The 19,866-nt window shown below is 35.1% G+C and overlaps 1 protein-coding gene across 17 annotated transcripts in view; it reads right to left on the bottom strand.

Annotated features, from left to right (window-relative positions):
- trdn (triadin) overlaps nt 1-19,866 on the bottom strand; it is a 58,520-nt gene that overhangs the window by 20,864 nt on the left and 17,790 nt on the right. For 15 of the 17 annotated variants that reach the window (XM_058755371.1, XM_058755370.1, XM_058755379.1 and 12 more), the window contains 5 exons: nt 15,715-15,768; nt 12,758-12,892; nt 5,615-5,641; nt 4,167-4,193; nt 1,227-2,429 (listed from right to left, as the gene is read on the bottom strand). In XM_058755371.1, coding sequence (XP_058611354.1) covers nt 1,227-2,429; nt 4,167-4,193; nt 5,615-5,641; nt 12,758-12,892; nt 15,715-15,768 — 1,446 coding nt within the window. Of the gene's footprint in view, nt 1-1,226; nt 2,430-4,166; nt 4,194-5,614; nt 5,642-7,381; nt 7,655-12,757; nt 12,893-15,714; nt 15,769-19,866 lie in introns of those variants that run through there. The other 2 variants (XM_058755386.1, XM_058755387.1) reach the window with 2 other exon arrangements.

The following is a 19,866-nucleotide window of genomic DNA, read 5'->3' as shown; positions in this document are numbered from 1 at the left end:
TACCAGCATATTTGGATATGTATAGTAGCAAACTTCGAATAAACTATTTTTGTGTGATAGCAACGTCTAAATGATTAAAGCGTTTGGTTAAAATCTAGAAAACATTCAAGTTTTTATAAAGTCTTCAAAATGAAATTACAGACTGATAGTTACAGATTTATAAAGAGTTCCAACTTTCAATTCTTATATGGTTTCGTAACAAGTAAATAAATGCATAAATAAAATCCAATAAATGGCTTTAAATGTATAATAAAACAATAAAATATAAAGAAACAGAATGTGTTAAAATATTTCATTCATTATTTTATATAATACTAATGACAAAACGCAATAAATTTACCAAAAAGAGTTGACGCATTAGAGTAATTCGCTCAGGAATCAGATTACATTGGTTGCGTTTTTGATTCACTAGAAAGAATTTGTCTCAGAGTGATTCATTGAAGAATTGGACTACACTAGTAGCACTGCATTCTTCTGAATCACTAAAAAGAACCAACTCAGAGTCACTCCACTGAAAATCGGATTACATAGGTTGGGTTGTATGTGTTTGATTCACTAAAAAGAGCGATTCTTTTGGGAATCGGACTACACTGGTTGCGATCTGTTTTTGGTTCACAAAAAAGAACAGACTCCAAGTCATTCCTTCGGAAAACGGACTACACTAGTCACACTGTATGTTTTTGATTCCCTAAAAAGAACCAGTTAATAAAAGTTGTTTGGGAGTCAGACTACATTGGTTATGCTGGCCATTTCACGATGTAGATTCTGTGACGGTGCTGAAGAACTACTGAACAAAGGTCATTGCACAGTCCGAAATTTTTGTATGCATTTTTTTCGTATTCGTCATCCTTTCCTATCAAAATGCTTGCTACGGATGCGAAAACGCAGAAAATCAAACCTGATCCGAATTTTTTTTATGACGGACGAAAGTTTCGGAGGCAGCGTGTAAAAGTGATTGACACAACGTGAGGTCGTATTTATTTTTTAACGTGCGAAATTATCAATTAAGTCCAGGAACCTCTGCAACAATATTTTATGGTACTCTGATGGAATCAGCAGAACAATGCATGTGCGAAAACCTTTTTCTTTTCTTTTTTAAATTTTTTTAATTACCGACTGTATTATGAATACATGGACACATTAATTCGCAAAAACAAACAAATAAAACAAAACAAAACAAAAAATGTACTGTATATTTAGAGTCAAAAACCAAATAATCTTGGTACCTTTCTCAGGTGAAGAGCCATCATCTTCATCAGCCACCACTGTTGTCTCATCTCCACCTGGTTCGGAACTAACTACAGGTGTTGTTACTATAATATCATCATCATCATCTTCCTCATCCTCAACCCTTATCTGTTCCTCTTTTCCCTCTTCCTCCTGCTCCTCTTTATCTGCAACATCATCAGCTAGCTCAGGCTCCTCAATAACACCCTCACCCTCACTTGTTATAACTTTTTCAGAGTCAGCGTCTTTCAGTGCAGCACCAGTCTCATCTTTAAGACTGTCTTCTGTAACCTCACCATGATCTAGCTCTTTTGCTATCTTATCATCATGGTCATCATATGGGATATCAGTAGCAGCTAAGCCATCTTGTGAGTCAGCTAAATCAGTTACTGCATCATCAGCTTTAGCAACACTCTCCTCTATGGTTGTTAATAGCTCTGAATCACCATCAGCTTTAATAAGTATAGGCTCCTCACCAGTTTCTTGCGCTTCAACATCAGTGTCTGTAGCATCAACTATAATACCAAGAGCAATGGCGATATCAGCCTCTTCGACCTCATCGTCATCATCTTTCTCCTCACTTTGGTCGTCTTTTTGGTCATCTACTTCTTTTTTCTCTTTATCATCAGCAGGAGTATCTTCTTTTCCATCCTCTTCCTCAGGTGGTTCTTTATCTACATCAATTTTGTCCTCCTCCTCCTCCTCATCAGCTGCCTCAGCTTCTTTAGAAGTGACTTGTTCTTGTTCTTCTTTCTCCTCATCAGGTTCAGCAGGGATAGAAATATCTTCCTTTTCGACAGCAGGAGCAGCAGCAGCAGCAGCTTCCTCTTCCTCCTTACCTTTTTCCATAGCTTCTTCTGCTGCTGCTTCCTCCTCTTCATCTTCTGCTTCTTCCTCAGCATCAGCTTCCTCTTCCTCCTTTTCTTCAGGCTCCTCTTCTTTTCCCTCCTCCTCCACAGCTTCCTCTGCTAATTCCTTCTCTTCTTCTTCTTCCTCCTCCTCCTCTTCTTCTTCTTCATCCTCTTCTTCCTCCTCCTCCTCGATCTCATCACCATCTTCTTCTTCTTCGTCCTCATACTCTTCATCTTCTTCCTCCTCCTCTTCTTCAGCAAGCCCCTCATCTTCCTCCTCCTCGTCCTCTTCCTCTTCCTCCTCATACTCCCCTTCCTCTTCTAACATCTCCTTGGCCCGTATCTCTGCAACTATATCATTAGGTTTTCATAAATATCAGTGAAGCTGTAAGAATGTATGGGGCTCAAACCAAAAGCCCCACAGGATTTGACAGAAGCAAAATAACATTTGGTTAGACACACACAATCCAATGCATAACATATCAGATTTATATGATGCATATTATGTGTTTATTACTAGTTGAATACTCAAAAGACATGCAAACTGTTACATCTTTTAAAAAATGAATGTGCAAAAATGTTGATGGATTGCAAATGTAGCTCAACTTGATGAGATCTCTTAGTCAATGTCTGTCAAAGTTGGCATTGAAAGTGAAATTGGGATAATTTTTTCTTCCCTGTGATATTTTTGAATTAACAGTAACTTTAAGCCAACTGAGGTGATTACGTATTTTTGTACACCAACCCAGAAGTTAGCATCACCCTGGTTCCCTTGCCATTGGCTTTTAGTTTATTGCAGAAAATAAGCTCTATGACCAACAAAGTATATCATTCTTACACATTTTGATAATATTCACAAATGAACACAACTCATTTTTGATACAATCGTGCAAATGTAAAAAGCCAATTGTAAGCTATAAACAAACTATACCATGGTTGCATGACGTCAACGTCACCCCCATTAAGTTTAAAAACATTTTCTCTGAAAGTTTGAGATGGAAAAGTTATGAACACAATTTTTTTTCTGTTCGGCGTAATGTTCCTGACAACCTTATAGTCCCATTCAGCCAGTGGTTAAGAAATGCCTTTTTCAAGACAAGTAAAAGCTTCAAAAAATCACACGAGGGTATTACTGATGTGTTTTATGTCATAGAATAAAATTATTTCAGGCATTTAACCAAAAACACATTGACTTCAGGATGATGGAACCAGAAGGGTTAAAATGCTAACTGGTTTCCAGGTTTTAGCCCACAAAAATACATAATACATGGTTATGTAAAAGATATGTCCCACCCTAATTTCTCTTTCCACACAGGAAGGAAACCAGCAGTCTTAAACCATATCATTGCATCTTTTATTTTTTGTACAATAAAATGCATTGCAAAAGGGCAGTTCACAGCGTCTAAAATTACTGTGTGATGCAGGGCATATAGCATCCTCTTAGAACAATAATTACGGTTTATCATACTCCTCCAGTGACACTGCCTATATGTCTAAGGAGTGCACAGCTAATTTCCTGGTCTCTTAGGGGTTCCTAATGTCAGCAATTATGGACTGTACCTTTAAAGCAAAACCAGGCCACACCAATTTATGAGGCTTACAGAGTTCCCTTAAGTGTTAATATGACAAATAACAGCAAATGTGTCGCCCATATAATCAAATACAGACTTTTATTATGCATATGTGAGATTATTTTTATTCACAAACATTTGCATTAGCTGAAACTGATAATGGTGTTTAGATGCTTTCTGCATTAGCTTTACCATTTAGAGACGGCTTAATGATCACTTCATGAAGATGTTAATGGACAAATACATGCAGCTTTATGGAACACGGATTAGCATGGGGAGCATAATTAGGGTGTGTGAAAACAAAGGGAAATGATTATGAATGGCACTGAATTTAACAACACAATCAATGACAGCATAATGCCCATTCTCCATAAAATACTCTAATGCTTGCCCTCCTAATGCAACTGTAATATAAATGTGTTAATTACAGACTCAAGCATACTGTTATCTGTTATGCTGATGGTTTATGTATTCTCTAATGAATGCAATCTCATCAAGCGCTCTTCAAGACACAAACCTTTTTTCCTCGGTGGCAAGAATTCTCCTAGAGGAGAGAGACACAGAACATAAGAACAACTGATTAAATTAGATAGTTAATGTGAGGTTTAATGCATGGTATAAAAATGCAGATGTTTATGCGGCATAGTATCTCTAAGTCAGAGATGCCAGGAACCAAAAACCAGGACCTGCAAGACAAAGTTGGTCCATGGTGAGCTTTGGTTTGGTTTATTTAATTATTATTATTATTATATATATATTTTTATGTTTTTGCATTGAAATGTAAAAAATATTTAAAAATTGTTTTAAAATAAAAAAATTATGACTTCAATTTTTGTTTAATTATCATTTTTATTTAATACATTTTATTAATATAGTTGGATATAATGCTGAATTCACTTTTTCAGAATTATAATTTTTTGGCCCTTAATTAAGTTTTTGTTTTATTGATTTTTGGCCCTTCATAAAGTTTATGCACCTCTGTTCTCAGTCTATCTCAGGTCTCCTTGTTTAATAGTGTAAAAATGTCACTTTTCTTCTTTCTTATGCCACTGAGACATAGTAAAACATGATACTAACTTACTAATGGAATTAAACATAATTAATAGTAACATAATTAAAGGGATAGGAAACATTCTTCCATCATTTACCCACCATTTTCATTTGAATTTTATTTATTTTTTGTAAATCACAAAAGGAAATGTAGAACAGGATATTCTTGGAAATATAAGGCTTTTTCATGCCTTTTTATGAATTTTTGAACTTAACAGCTGCATGTCACCATTCACTTTGCATTGTATGGAAAAAAAAGTGGTGTTAGCATTCTGGAAAACATCTTCTTTTGTGTTTGAGAGATGAAAAAACTGTACAGGGGTATGGAACAACTTGAGGGTTAATGATGATGAACAACAATCTATATTTAATATCATAAATGATCATTGATCATGCACACTGCTTTGTGAGAACACAATTTTATAGCCTGGTACATTTTGTGAGGCTTTAATTTGAAAGTGATACTCCAAATCCAACAAAAATTATACTAAAAAAACAAAAACAAAATAAAAAACACTTTTTTAACAGTCTAAATAACAGACAAAATATTCACCCTCCCAGGCAACTAAAGATTGCTCTTCAAATATTGCCCTTAATACTAATAAAATCTCATGGACCTAACATGAGAAGCGTTTTGTGGGGAGATATGCATATTTATTTGGTTCAGCAGTAATGTATCAATTTTCTGAATATCTGACTTAATATCATTATTTGTGCCAAACACCTATGAGTGCTGTCATGCTCCACTTTAAATGGAGAATAAATGCTTTAGAAAACCATGAAGAAGGACGTACAGCTCACAAGGTCACAGAGGGGAAAATATCTATTAAAATCACAAAGTGCACTTTTAAAATGATGCATTTCTTATTTGTGTAGGATACATGATCAAAGCATAGCACAGAGTTTGATACTAACCTTTTTTCCTCACAAAATGACGCTCACCTAAATTGGTAGAGGAAGAAGGAATACAGAAGACAGTGTTAGAGTAGAACCTACAAAATAGATCTTTTGAAACATTGATGAGGGGTGAATAAATTATAAATGTGGATCAGAGAGGGGAAAAGGCTTGTCTGCGATTCACAGCACTTTATTCCTAGCCTCTAGATCTTCTATAAAAGAAAAAAAAAGGCATGGCAACACAAGTACACACACACACACACACACACACACACACACACACACACACACACACACACACAGTCTTTTCTTGCAATCTTTGTCTTTCACACTTACACATTTAATTTGCATGCAAATAACAGGTTTAAATCTTAATTATTGTGACACTACCTATATGCCTGGAAATGCATTTACATGTGTACAATTAAAATGATTAATTAATCAGCTTGTTTGTCTGCTGAGCGATTTGATCTGCCGAGCCTGTTTTACTCCAGCGTGGTCCATAAATATATCTGTCAGTGCTCAAATGAAGAGCAAAGCATGGTGGTTTTACATAGAGGGTTGAGTTATATTTTTCATGATTTCTATGAACTTTCTAATTTCTAGAACTGATTATGAAATGTTATGCTTTGGATATCATAAATCACCATTACTCAGTGTTGGGCAAGCTACTTGGAAAATGTAGTGAGCTAAGCTAACAGTTACTCTTCTTTAAATGAAGCTTAACTACACTAAAGCTACAGCCCTGGGAAATGTAGCAAGCTAAGGTACGGCAACATGGCAAAAGTAGTTTACTACATCCAAGCTATTTAAAAAATAATAATAATAATTCTATTGAACCAACATCATACCAAGTCAATGCTCTCTCAGTGATCAATAAAACTGTCAGTCAAGCAGATAGACAGGCATGTTCAGTTTAATTGTTTATTCAACAGCTGTTCCAAACCAATTTGGCAACATAATCAGTATCAACTAGAGGGCCGGATTGACCTCAAATTGTGACATAGGCAAAAAGAAAATTTGCTGTCGGCCGGAAACCTCCTATTGGTAGTTGGTATTGTGGCTTAATTGTATACAGATACATTTATATAAATGGTAACACTTCACAATAAGGTTCAGTAGTTAACATTAGTTAATTAGTGTAGTTAACATGAACTAAGAATGAACAATACTTCTGCAGCATTTATCTTAATGTTAATTTCAACATTTACTAATGCATTATTAAAATCAAAAGTTGTTTGTTAACATTTGTTAATGCACTGTGAACTAACATGAACTACTAATGAACGACTGTATTTTCATTAACTAACATTAACAAAGATTAATAAATACTGTAACAAATGTATTTTAATGAAATCGTATTGTATAGTGTTACCATATAGATGTTTAGGCCTACAGATAGGCTATGTTTATTTGCATCGTTGCATGTGTCAGATATTAGATATTAATATAAACATTTCACCAAAATCAAGTTCAAATATGAAGCTTTTGACCAGCAAATTTTTTTTTCTTTTTCTTGTGTCCCGTTTCCCCCAGTTTTCTGTCATTATGTGGGCGTTCAGTTTTTTTCTGTTATTTGGCCAAAGTATCATATTATGAAATATTCAGCGCTTTGCACGAGCTATTTGGCTGTGACTTGACAACAAATGCTAGACTAAAACTAGAAACTCTTCTCCGCTCCTCAAAAAAAAAAAAAAGCATTAGCCTTTATAAATAGTGTTTATAAATAGTGTTTTTTGAGTAAAGAAACCGCTGTACTTATTCAATCAACAGTTCTTTATTTACCTTCAGACTGCAAACAAGCTGAGATGCTCTAAACTGCGCGCCGCACTGCATTGACGAAAGAGGCGGGAGGAATAATGAGGTTTGACTGACAGTTTGAGGAGCCAATGGCGTTACGAGCTTTAGTGTCTGTGGCGTCACGTACTGATCCAGGATCAGTGATCCGTAGCTGTTATATTTCTGATTTGAGCTCGAGTTTCAGAATGCTTTCTTTGGAAAATGTAACGTTAGCTTTTGTTGACGCTACCGCGCTACTTGATCAAAAAAGAGCTTAGCTACTGAAAAGCTATTTGATTCAGAAAGCAGTGACGCTTTATATTTAAACCTTTAGATCAGGGTGTAAGAACTGATATAACATTTATTTCCCAGAATACATCACTTGGACGGCAAATTAGTCAATTCATCTTTTTTTCCCATTCTGATTCATATAGCCTACAATACATCAGGGTAATTCAGTATTATAAAATGACAAGGATTTTTTTGTATTCATCATGTAGGCAGTTTAATAGCTGTAATATTCAATTTCAGGCAGCTACCATGTCATGTTCGGTAATACCAAAGGCTAAAGGACTTTGGTAATACATAGCCTACATACATATAAGTGTAAATAGTGACTGTAAAATATATATTTTTTATTTGTTTATAAATTGTCTGAAAAACATTTTACGTCACAATTCCGTTATTTTATCTTGTGTCCGGTATAGTAGGTTTAGAATCAAAACTGAGGCCCGATTCTCAAATGAATCACACTTTTGAAGCGATGAATCAATGAATCGTTCAGAGGGTTTAATAAACGGTCGGTTCATGATTCAGAAAAGTGAATCAGTTAGTTCACTCGCTCACTGAATCTTTGAGAGCGGTTTCTCGCGGCATAAACACGGAATATCAAAGTACACAGAGAGCCAACTCACTGAAAGAAAACGTGGAAATAAATCCTATAGTTTGCAGCCTTGTAAAAGGTCTTTATGAAGTTACCTGCACGTGCTGCGACTCAGTAGCGCAGGTAAACACACCTTTCAGCCATACACTAACTACTATCCTTCTGAGAAGTAATAAAACGGTGAAACGCCAGCGCTAGTAAAGCATTCTGGGATATTATGTATATGCACACGCACACACACACACACACAGGTGCATCTCAATAAATTAGAATGTTGTGGAAAAGTTAACTTTAGTGTCACAATTTGAGTTGAATTACTGGTGTATTAAATAAATTCAATGCACACAGACTGAAGTAGTTTAAGTCTTTGGTTCTTTTAATTGTGATGCTTTTGGCTCACATTTAACAAAAACCCACCAATCCACTAACAAATTAGAATACTTCATAAGACCAATTAAAAAACAAAAAAAAACTTTGTGAATTGTTGGCCTTCTGGAAAGTATGCTCATTTACTGTACATGTACTCAATACTTGGTAGGCCTCCTTTTGCTTTAATTACTGCCTCAATTCGGCGTGGCATGGAGGTGATCAGTTTGTGGCACTGCTGAGGTGTTATGGAAGCCCAGGTTTCTTTGACAGTGGCCTTCAGCTCATCTGCATTTTTGGTCTCTTGTTTCTCATTTTCCTCTTGACAATACCAGGTCTGGCGAGTTTGCTGGCCAATCAAGCACACCAACACCATGGTCATTTAACCAGCTTTCGGTGCTTTTGCAGGGCAAGTGCCAAATCCTGCTGGAAAATGAAATCAGCATCTTTAAAAAGCTGGTCAGCAGAAGGAAGCATGAAGTGCTCCAAAATGTCTTGGTAAACAGGTGCAGTGACCTTGGTTTTCAAAAAACACAATGGACCAACACCAGCAGATGACATTGCACCCCAAATCATCACAGACTGTGGAAACTTAACACTGGACTTCAAGCAACTTGGGCTATGAGCTTCTCCACCTTCCTCCAGACTCTAGGACCTTGGTTTCCAAATGAAATACAAAACTTGCTCTCATCTGAAAAGAGGACTTTGGACCACTGGGCAACAGTCCAGTTCTTCTTCTCCTTAGCCCAGGTAAGACGCCTCTGATGTTGTCTGTGGTTCAGGAGTGGCTTAACAAGAGGAATACGACAACTGTAGCCAAATTCCTTGACACGTCTGTGTGTGGTGGCTCTTGATGCCTTGACCCCAGCCTCAGTCCATTCCTTGTGAAGGTCACCCAAATTCTTGAATCGATTTTGCTTGACAATCCTCATAAGGCTGTGGTTCTTTCGGTTTGTTGTGCATCTTTTTCTTCCACACTTTTTCCTTCCACTCAACTTTCTGTTAACATGCTTGGATACAGAACTCTGTGAACAGCCAGCTTCTTTGGCAATGAATGTTTGTGGCTTACCCTCCTTGTGAAGGGTGTCAATGATTGTCTTCTGGACAACTGTCAGATCAGCAGTCTTCCCCATGATTGTGTAGCCTAGTGAACCAAACTGAGAGACCATTTTGAAGGCTCAGGAAACCTCTGCAGGTGTTTTGAGTTGATTAGCTGATTGGCATGTCACCATATTCTAATTTGTTGAGAAGAATTGGTGGGTTTTTGTTAAATGTGAGCCAAAATCATCACAATTAAAAGAACCAAAGACTTAAACTACTTCAGTCTGTGTGCATTGCATTTATTTAATACACGAGTTTCACAATTTGAGTTGAATTACTGAAATAAATGAACTTTTCCATGACATTCTAATTTATTGAGATGCACCTGTATATATATATATATATATATATATATATATATAATATAAAATTTGTCTATGTGCATGTATAATGTTGTGTTCAGTTTGAATACCTTGCATTCTTGCACTGTTTTTTGTTTTGCTGAAATGATCTACATAAAATGCTGTTGGTATGTTAACCATCAGTTTAAAAAGCATTCATTGATAACTGGAGCTATTGAAGCAATCCAGATGCATTTATTTTAAATGAGTACCTCAAGGTGACTTTTATGAGGAATCTTAGCCAAGCGTGTTATTGGTTCAACAATCTTAGCAATGTTACTATTGTGTGTGTCTCTGCTTTGAGCTCTCTTTATGAATGTTTCTGAAAGTGTGAATATACTGTTCTCTGACAGTCCCATTTATTCCTGCTGTATTTCAACCAGATGATTCCAATCGCTTGTGTTCTAATGATAAATATACTACTAGCTAAATGGTAAATCATGTAGATCTTAAAATGCTTGTATAATGAGTCTTGAGACATTGTGGGGGTTTATTAATTGATTAAGTTCTGTGAGCACTGGTAATTAACCAGAAAGTAAATGTCATTAAAATGTAGATTCATTACTTCATAAGCCTTATTTAATCTTCGTAGACTTTATTTATCTTTGGAGATTTTGATCTTTAGATTAAAGCAAATATGCTTATATTTGCCTATAATAAATGTGTCAGTTTTAATGGCAGCTTTGTTTGCTATTTGCTATTGTTTCTATTTCTCAATTCCAGTCCTGGGGCCCCCCTGCTCTGCACATTTTGCATGTCTCCCTTACTTAACACACCTGATTGAGATCATCAGCTCGTTAGTTCAGTTCATGGATCTCTCTCTCCTAACGAGCTGATGATCTCAATCAGGTGTGTTAAGTAAGGGAGACATGCAAAATGTGCAGAGCAGGGGGCCCCCAGGACTGGAAGTGAGAACCACTGTACTAGACTATACTACCCTCACTGCATGGGTACTCTGGATAGTCTTGTAACAGATGTGAAGAATTTGCAAGGTCAAAGAAGTCAATTGAAAATTAACTCCACTAATCTAAACTTGATACAAAATCAGGATAAAATTAGAGGAGATAGAGCACCTAATGAACATTGCTTATGACCTTTCTAAGTGCATCTGTGGTTGAAGACAGGGCCATATGAGCTGCCCTCAATGAGACCACAATGACCCATTAGCTTCAAAATGAAAGAGGGGAGATTAAGATATCTCAGGTTATTTTGCCTCTTAAGTAGGCATATTTTCTGAGATTTATTGTTCTCCCTTTGTGACAAATTCTCTTAATTTTTAGGTCTATTGAAAGACTCCTTTTATTTATTCAAAACAATGCATTATTAATCAGTATTGTTGTCTTGTTTTCCAATTTTTAAAAATACTTAAAATCTTAAGAGCAATGATTTTACAATGTAAAAAAAATTTTTTTTTGAAGTGATAATAAATAAAATAAACCTTTTACAAGAAAATACTATTTCAGTCTTTCTACTTTAAAATTTCATATTAGTTTAATGTGCTACTTGCTGTTTCTTTGTAATTAATTATGCAATTTGCTAGCAATTTTTTAGTATAAATTATTTTATAATTTAGTGCTTTCAGTGTCTTTCTTTCAGTGTACTTTAAAATGCAAGATGTTAAGACTTATTTTCAGAGAATGAATATTGATTTAATTGTTTTATCATTATCACATTTTCTTGAAAGATTTGCTTAAAATGACAATTACGTTAGAAAAATAGAAGTAAGATACATTCTCTAAAAAGTCTTATGCAATTTTACTCACATCATTTTGTCTAATTTAATTAATTTTTCCCCCTGTAAACAGACAACAATCTTGATCAATAACATTTATTTTTATATTTATCCTCACAACAGAACATAACTTTAGCCATATTTATAAACTTATTTTTATTTTATTATACTATATTTTTATAATATAATGTAATATATTCTCTGTATACTGTCCTAGTACTTAAATGAAATTCTGTACAGTAGCATTACTTATGTTGTCCTCTTTGGATCAATTGCTAGTGCTTGTATTCTTATTCATAAGTTCCTAAATGTATCTCCTACATGAATAAACACAAATGAAAATATTTTTAAATCAATTTTACCAAGTAGGCTGTGTGTGAGTCTTTGTGAATCAAACACTGAATAACTATATTCTCAAAAGAAACCAAGAAGATTTGATGTGAGAGATTAATGACAGAGATGTGATACTGTTTTGTTTGATTTTTATTGTTATTTTGTAGAATCACACATGTGGCACACAGAGTTAGGGCTGACAGTTCCTGGTAGAAATTCCTCGTCCTCTTTCTCAAAACTCTTCGTTGTAGTGTAAAGCTGTAAAATAGTGACCCATCCTTTAATATTTCTTGGTTATGAAACACATCATATAGAATTTTCTAGCTGATCTTATGATATTATTGTAGAATATTTATTGCTTGAAATAAAATATTGGCACAAATATAATCCATGATATTCAATCCATTTGGAAACCATATAAAGCAGGTTTGTTCTGCAGAAGGGGAAAACGTGACCATAAAAGCCAGCTTAGATTTCTGATAAGACCTATTAGTACACATGGCTCGCCAGATCAAACCGCAGTGGGTTAGTCTGTGGTTTCTCAGATGCTGTTGATATTACAGTAAACACTTTGCTATGTAATCGTGCTGCTAATGTTAAATGAAGGCTACAAGAAGTTAATATACCTTCCTCCTCCTCCTCTTCCGGTGCTACCAAATTAGTCATAAAAGTCAAGATTGATGTTATCCAATCGGTAGAGTCCCCCTCCATGGCTTCGTTCACCGCCTTCATGGGATCAGAGCTGATGTGCTGAATACCCCCTAAGAGCATGTTTTAGACAGGGCATCTTAAGACACATATTTCCATATGCTCAGCATACATTACCTTACAGCCATCTAAACCAGCTTTAACAACAGTGAAAAACTCAAACCTGTCACAGTCTTTTGCCAAAGCTCTACAAACCACTTAAAGATCTTTATCTGTGTGACATCTAGCTCAAAAACAATTACAAACAAAATACACTATATGGCCAGAAGTATGTGGACACCTGAACACTCAAACCATTTGTGGTTGAACATTTCAAAAGCATGGATTTTAAATAGGAAGTTCACTTCTTGTTATCTGCGCTCCATCAAGCCACTCCCATAATAGCTGCCGCTCAAATTAATGCACGACTGGTGTGTAAGACTCCAATACAATTATAAAGTAATTATTTTATCATGAATAAATCTTTCAATGGGTAAAACTGGCTGTATTATAGACTACACAACATTATTATATTATTTTCTAATTATGTTTTTAATTATTATTTTTTAAATGATTGTCCCTGGATCAGTAGAGTACTCTTGTAATAAAGTAGCTGTTGCTGGGACAGATTTTAAGTATCAATTCCACCTAAAAAGATTCAATCTAATCCTGTTTACATTAAATAAACCTGCTCCCGAGCAGGTTTAAACTGATGGACCTGTTGCTATGACAGCAACTCCGGGATCAGCTTCGAAGAACCAACCAATCCAAGATCATGCCAAATCATCAACAATCAAATCCAGCTAACTGAGTTAGTGACGTACGAAGTACAGACCCTTGGACATTGTTACTTTTTCCATACTAGAAATCATGTATTCTATATTAATGTAATTGTATAAAATATATTATTAACAGTCATGTTTTAACAGTAAACAAGTGTGCATTTGAGCATATTTATAGTATATTTCTGTAATATGGGATTAAAATGTTTCTTTGGTTTTCTATACATCTTACTCTTATATTGGGTAGATAAATGAATGTTTTCCAGATATATATACACACATCTGGAAAATATTTGTTGTATTAAATAAAAGTTTTTGTTTAAATAATATTTGTGTGTGTACTGTGTATATTTATTATGTATATATAAATAGACACACATGCATATATATATTTAAGAAAAATGTGTTGTATGCAAAATATTATTGTATGTGTGTGTATGTATGTGTATATATACATATATAAAATATTATTATTAATTTATAGTAAATTATATTTATATTATATATCTTTTTTAATGACAGTATAAAATACAAATATTTGATTTTGGAGACGATGTTATCTTGATATTTTCTCTCCATCATTTCTCTTGTTATATACATTTTTTTTTATGCAGGAGGTTCTTTGTTGAGATTAGATTATCATTTCAGGGTCCTTACTATCAGAAAGTCTGAAAACCCTATTTTAAACAAATTGTTTAACTGGTTGCTTAAAGGAATAGTTCACCCAAAAGTGAAAATGTTGTCATCATCTACTCACCCAACTGTCGTTCCAAACCTTTATAAGTTTATTTCTTATGTTGAAGAGAAATGAAGATATTTTGAAGAATTTTGAAGAACCAAACAGTTGTTGGTCCCCATTGATTTCCATAGTAGGCAAAATAAATGGCCAGTCAATTGGAAGTCAATGGGGACCATCAAATGTTTGATACCAGCATTTTTCAAAATATCTTATGTTCAACATAAGAAAGAAACTCACACAGGTTTGGAACGACATTATAGCGTGAGTAAACGATTCCAAAATTTTCATTTTTGGCTGAACTATCCCTTTAATTGTAGGCTGTTTTTCGTTAAAAGCAGGTGTTCACATACTTTTGGTCATGTACTGTATGAAGCTCTTCTTTTCAGGTTATGTGTATGTGCTATCAACCCTGAATGACATCTTCAATGAGACAAACTGATGATTTCAGATTCAGCAGTGAAAAGGACTGAACATCCACAAGACCGAAAAAAAGCTAGGTACGTTTATGTTTGCATATACAGCTACAAATATAAATGCCAAGTCAGTAAAACTTATTTTCATTTAGGGAGACTTTTGGGTTTTCCTGCTTTCCACTGCCCATCGACAGGAATGCTCATCATATTTCACACATCATCATGTAGTGCCTGTCTGTCTGCAGTTATCAGCAGGCGAACAGCATGACCCGAGTCAAAGCCATTTTACCAGATGCCATTATGCAGGGGTGACTTGACAGCATGCACAGACTCCAGACTCCTCAGACCTCCATTATAGCCTCTAAACACCCTCATGTTCACTACTCCTGCTAGAATAAATTAGTATTTGATTATAATATATTCTGGCGGCCAGCTTCTATAATCTGTAGTAGTTATACATTTCTCAAGCATGTGTTAAACTCAGCTTGTAAAATTACATTAGATGGGCAGTAAAGCTATTTTAGATTCAAAATGTTGAGTTATAAATATATATAAAATTGTGTTTTTCAATAATGAAATCTTAAAACCTGTCTTGTTTTATAACCTGTCCATTGACCAGGCAAACAGATCTCGCACTGATTGCAGTGTTTTCTGTGAAATCGACATGTGAATTATTTCCTCCACATTAAATTGGGAAAGGAATCAATATTTTAGGGCAGACAAAAACTGCACATCACATTTATAGATCTACAAAAACATTTACCTTGACATTGAAAAGGGGTTATTTCTCTTAGGAATGCTCCTTGAAGATGCCATTCAGGATGACTGAATTAAGTATTATAATTTTTTTCTAGTGCCTTACAATGACCTTGGTTTAGTCATTTAAATAACTACTTCAAATTTTCTGTCTAAGACCACTCTGTATGTGTAAGATGTAAGATATAAGATATAAGATGGCTTGCCTCTAAGGCTGCCTGCTTCCTTTAATGTTTTCCTGACACGGTGTGGCTGAGGTCCTGTTAGGATGAGAGACACAGAAGCAGAGGTGTGGGACAGTAACACACACATACTGTACACACACACTCTCATTGGGTCGTCCTCACTGAGCACGCTCAAAACTGTAGGCAGGATAATCAGGGAAATTTAACCACCATTATAAATAAAACACAATCACACTTATGGCACAAAATCACAGGGAAGGTGTGAAAAGAACACATCAAATTAATCCATGTCACAGTGATTACAAAAACACTTCGGCATTTTGCAAAAATAATAAACAGGTAGAGGCAGGATACATGTAGTGTGAATGTGTTACGTAAGATACTGTATTATGGTCTCTTTTTTAGAGCATTTACTGGTTCGTGTCAAATTAAATTGTCACACTCTCTCTTTTCTCACGTTTGCTTCTGGCTGCATTGAAATTCAAGCCTCATAACGTAATTGTGACATCTCCTTTACATAGAAATGCTAATGCAATACTGATGAATTCAGTGACATTTGTTTGATTAACTTTTTAACCTACTTTATGGAAATTCAGTATTGCCCTCTAAGCTCTCACACTCAAAACTGACAACATTTTACATTTTTGGGTGCTTGAGTGTGACATGTAAACTCACAGGAAAGGAACATTACAAATGAGATTTCTTTAATATCTCTAGACCGCAATAAGAATAAAATGAGAGCAAATGGAAACCTTTGCTTATGTCTCCAGATTCTCATACATTTCCTTTAGAGGAAGAACCTTTAATCTTACATGTGACCCCCTCCAGCTGTGTCTCAGGCTGATCAGATTTGCCAAGATACCAAAAACATCAAGACCAGTAATCTAATGTGCTATATACATAACCCCAGTACATTATAATGTGTTTATGTATGACATTTGTTTTCATTTTTATTTTTTTTATACAGAGAAAACATCTGAGATGACAGTTGATATCTACATAACAGATAATTAAATCTCCGGAGCTATAAAAGAGATCTGAACCATAGACATTTTTTCTCTGGGCAATACTGCTGAACCATTGAAATCAATATAAGAGACACAAAGCCATACAAATGAATGCTTAAGTAAAGATGAGCTCAAACTGAATGAATGTCTTCACATTTTGTACATATCTTGAGGAGAAATTGCAGAGAGTTCACAGTGCACAAATGTGCTGGTTTCAATCTTATCTATAGTAATATGTCCGCTCTTTTTATCAATGAAGAAATCATTTTCTTAATCTGGATGTTTTGTCCAGACATCCTTTTCTAGTATAAGATAAAGCATAAGATTTTTTTCCAAGTAAATATTTATTAAATTATTTTTCTTACCCCTCTGGCAAATATTTTTTAAACCTCACTGAATTTTGTTAGTTTTATGCATGCGTGGGGAAAAAATAATTTGCCAATTGGGTACGAAAAATAATGGAAAACAAGACTGACAAATTCTTAGCAAGTAAATTATATTTATTTTAATTTTTTGCAGGAATGTCATTGGTGGTAAAAATCTAGCTCTGCAGTTTGTCATGGCTATGATATGCTGATTGTGATTTTGCCAAGAAGGACATGCTCCCGAATAAAAAATCAAAATGGTAGGTTGATCATACTGTTACTCTATTATAACAAGAAATGAAAGAACATGCCCTATTTGGCAAAATCACAGAAAGCTATATAATAGACAAACATTATGTTTGGTTCTGGTCATTACAGCTACCAATATTTTGTACTTTGGTTCAATTTTATCAATGTACTGAGGAACTCTGATGCAGTTGCTTAGAAAGTGATTATGTGTATCACTTATGCTGACTTAAGTTGTTCTTAGAATTATATTGTTGCATAGACCAGTCATGTGACTGAGGCTGCAGGGCAAAAAGAGGACACTAGACTTCCACAAGCATGAGGGGAATGATTCCCAACAGAATCCCAGTCACCACTGAGGAACACAGTGGTCTTTGAATCCTGTCTTGAAAGTGAGTGAAGCTCAGTCCTCTGCACTCGACCACAGCTTTCCAACAGTAAAGGGAACTAGAGAAGTTTGTTACCAGTCATGAACTATGTATATATTATATGTTCATACACAGTGTTGATTTTAGTGGCTTTTTGTACATGTGCCATAATTTCCTGTTATCTGTGGCAGTGTTACTTTAATCCTGATGTCTTTTACCTTTAACAAAAAATCTTTATTGTCATCTCAATATTCTTGCCATTCAATATAACTGGTGGAAATACATATTCTCTTGTGTTTTTTTATTTCTCGTTTTATTGTTTTGTAAGACTGGTGGCTCTCAACTGGCGGGACTTCTGGTGCAAATTAGACAGCTAGCAAAATGAAGACAGACACCAGCATGAAATGTTGCCTGACATTCCTTCATCCTAAAAACACATTGATAAAAGCTACACAAGGTAAAAGATATATTAATTATTTTTTGTTTTTATGGATATTTTAGTTTACTTTTGTTGGGTAGAGAGTTTTAAAACTGTTTTGGGTCTTCATGTCCATTATAAAATTTGGGTTCTGAAGCAAAACCAGTTGAGAACCACCCTTATAGACCACCTGAAGACAAATGGTAAAGACTCTGTAAATGCAAGGCTGTGTTAAGATGGACCAAAGTGCCAACTTCCTCCCCATGATTCCGCATCGCCATTTCTTCAGGCTTAGCTGTGCATTGAGAGGGAAATTAAAGTATATATTCCTTCTCCTGTAAAGAACGTGAGAAATCTGCAACATAGAATACTTCATTAATATTCTACAGGTAAAATATCATTGTTTTGCTCAATGCATTTAAGTAAAAGAATCAAATCATTCTGCATGGCTATGATATGCTGATTGTGATTTTGCCAAGAAGGACATGCTCCCGAATAAAAAATCAAAATGGTAGGTTGATCATACTGTTACTCTATTATAACAAGAAATGAAAGAACATGCCCTATTTGGCAAAATCACAGAAAGCTATATAATAGACAAACATTATGTTTGGTTCTGGTCATTACAGCTACCAATATTTTGTACTTTGGTTCAATTTTATCAATGTACTGAGGAACTCTGATGCAGTTGCTTAGAAAGTGATTATGTGTATCACTTATGCTGACTTAAGTTGTTCTTAGAATTATATTGTTGCATAGACCAGTCATGTGACTGAGGCTGCAGGGCAAAAAGAGGACACTAGACTTCCACAAGCATGAGGGAATGATTCCCAACAGAATCCCAGTCACCACTGAGGAACACAGTGGTCTTTGAATCCTGTCTTGAAAGTGAGTGAAGCTCAGTCCTCTGCACTCGACCACAGCTTTCCAACAGTAAAGGGAACTAGAGAAGTTTGTTACCAGTCATGAACTATGTATATATTATATGTTCATACACAGTGTTGATTTTAGTGGCTTTTTGTACATGTGCCATAATTTCCTGTTATCTGTGGCAGTGTTACTTTAATCCTGATGTCTTTTACCTTTAACAAAAAATCTTTATTGTCATCTCAATATTCTTGCCATTCAATATAACTGGTGGAAATACATATTCTCTTGTGTTTTTTTATTTTTTTATTTCTCGTTTTATTGTTTTGTAAGACTGGTGGCTCTCAACTGGCGGGACTTCTGGTGCAAATTAGACAGCTAGCAAAATGAAGACAGACACCAGCATGAAATGTTGCCTGACATTCCTTCATCCTAAAAACACATTGATAAAAGCTACACAAGGTAAAAGATATATTAATTATTTTTTGTTTTTATGGATATTTTAGTTTACTTTTGTTGGGTAGAGAGTTTTAAAACTGTTTTGGGTCTTCATGTCCATTATAAAATTTGGGTTCTGAAGCAAAACCAGTTGAGAACCACCCTTATAGACCACCTGAAGACAAATGGTAAAGACTCTGTAAATGCAAGGCTGTGTTAAGATGGACCAAAGTGCCAACTTCCTCCCCATGATTCCGCATCGCCATTTCTTCAGGCTTAGCTGTGCATTGAGAGGGAAATTAAAGTATATATTCCTTCTCCTGTAAAGAACGTGAGAAATCTGCAACATAGAATACTTCATTAATATTCTACAGGTAAAATATCATTGTTTTGCTCAATGCATTTAAGTAAAAAGAATCAAATCATTCTGCATGGCAAAGAGGAGTTGCCGTTCAATACCACAC

This window comes from Onychostoma macrolepis, chromosome 20, assembly GCF_012432095.1.
Source record: "Onychostoma macrolepis isolate SWU-2019 chromosome 20, ASM1243209v1, whole genome shotgun sequence".
NCBI lineage: Eukaryota > Metazoa > Chordata > Actinopteri > Cypriniformes > Cyprinidae > Onychostoma > Onychostoma macrolepis.
The sequence above is the reverse complement of the archived record's forward strand: the minus strand, read 5'-3'. Positions and strand labels throughout refer to the sequence as shown.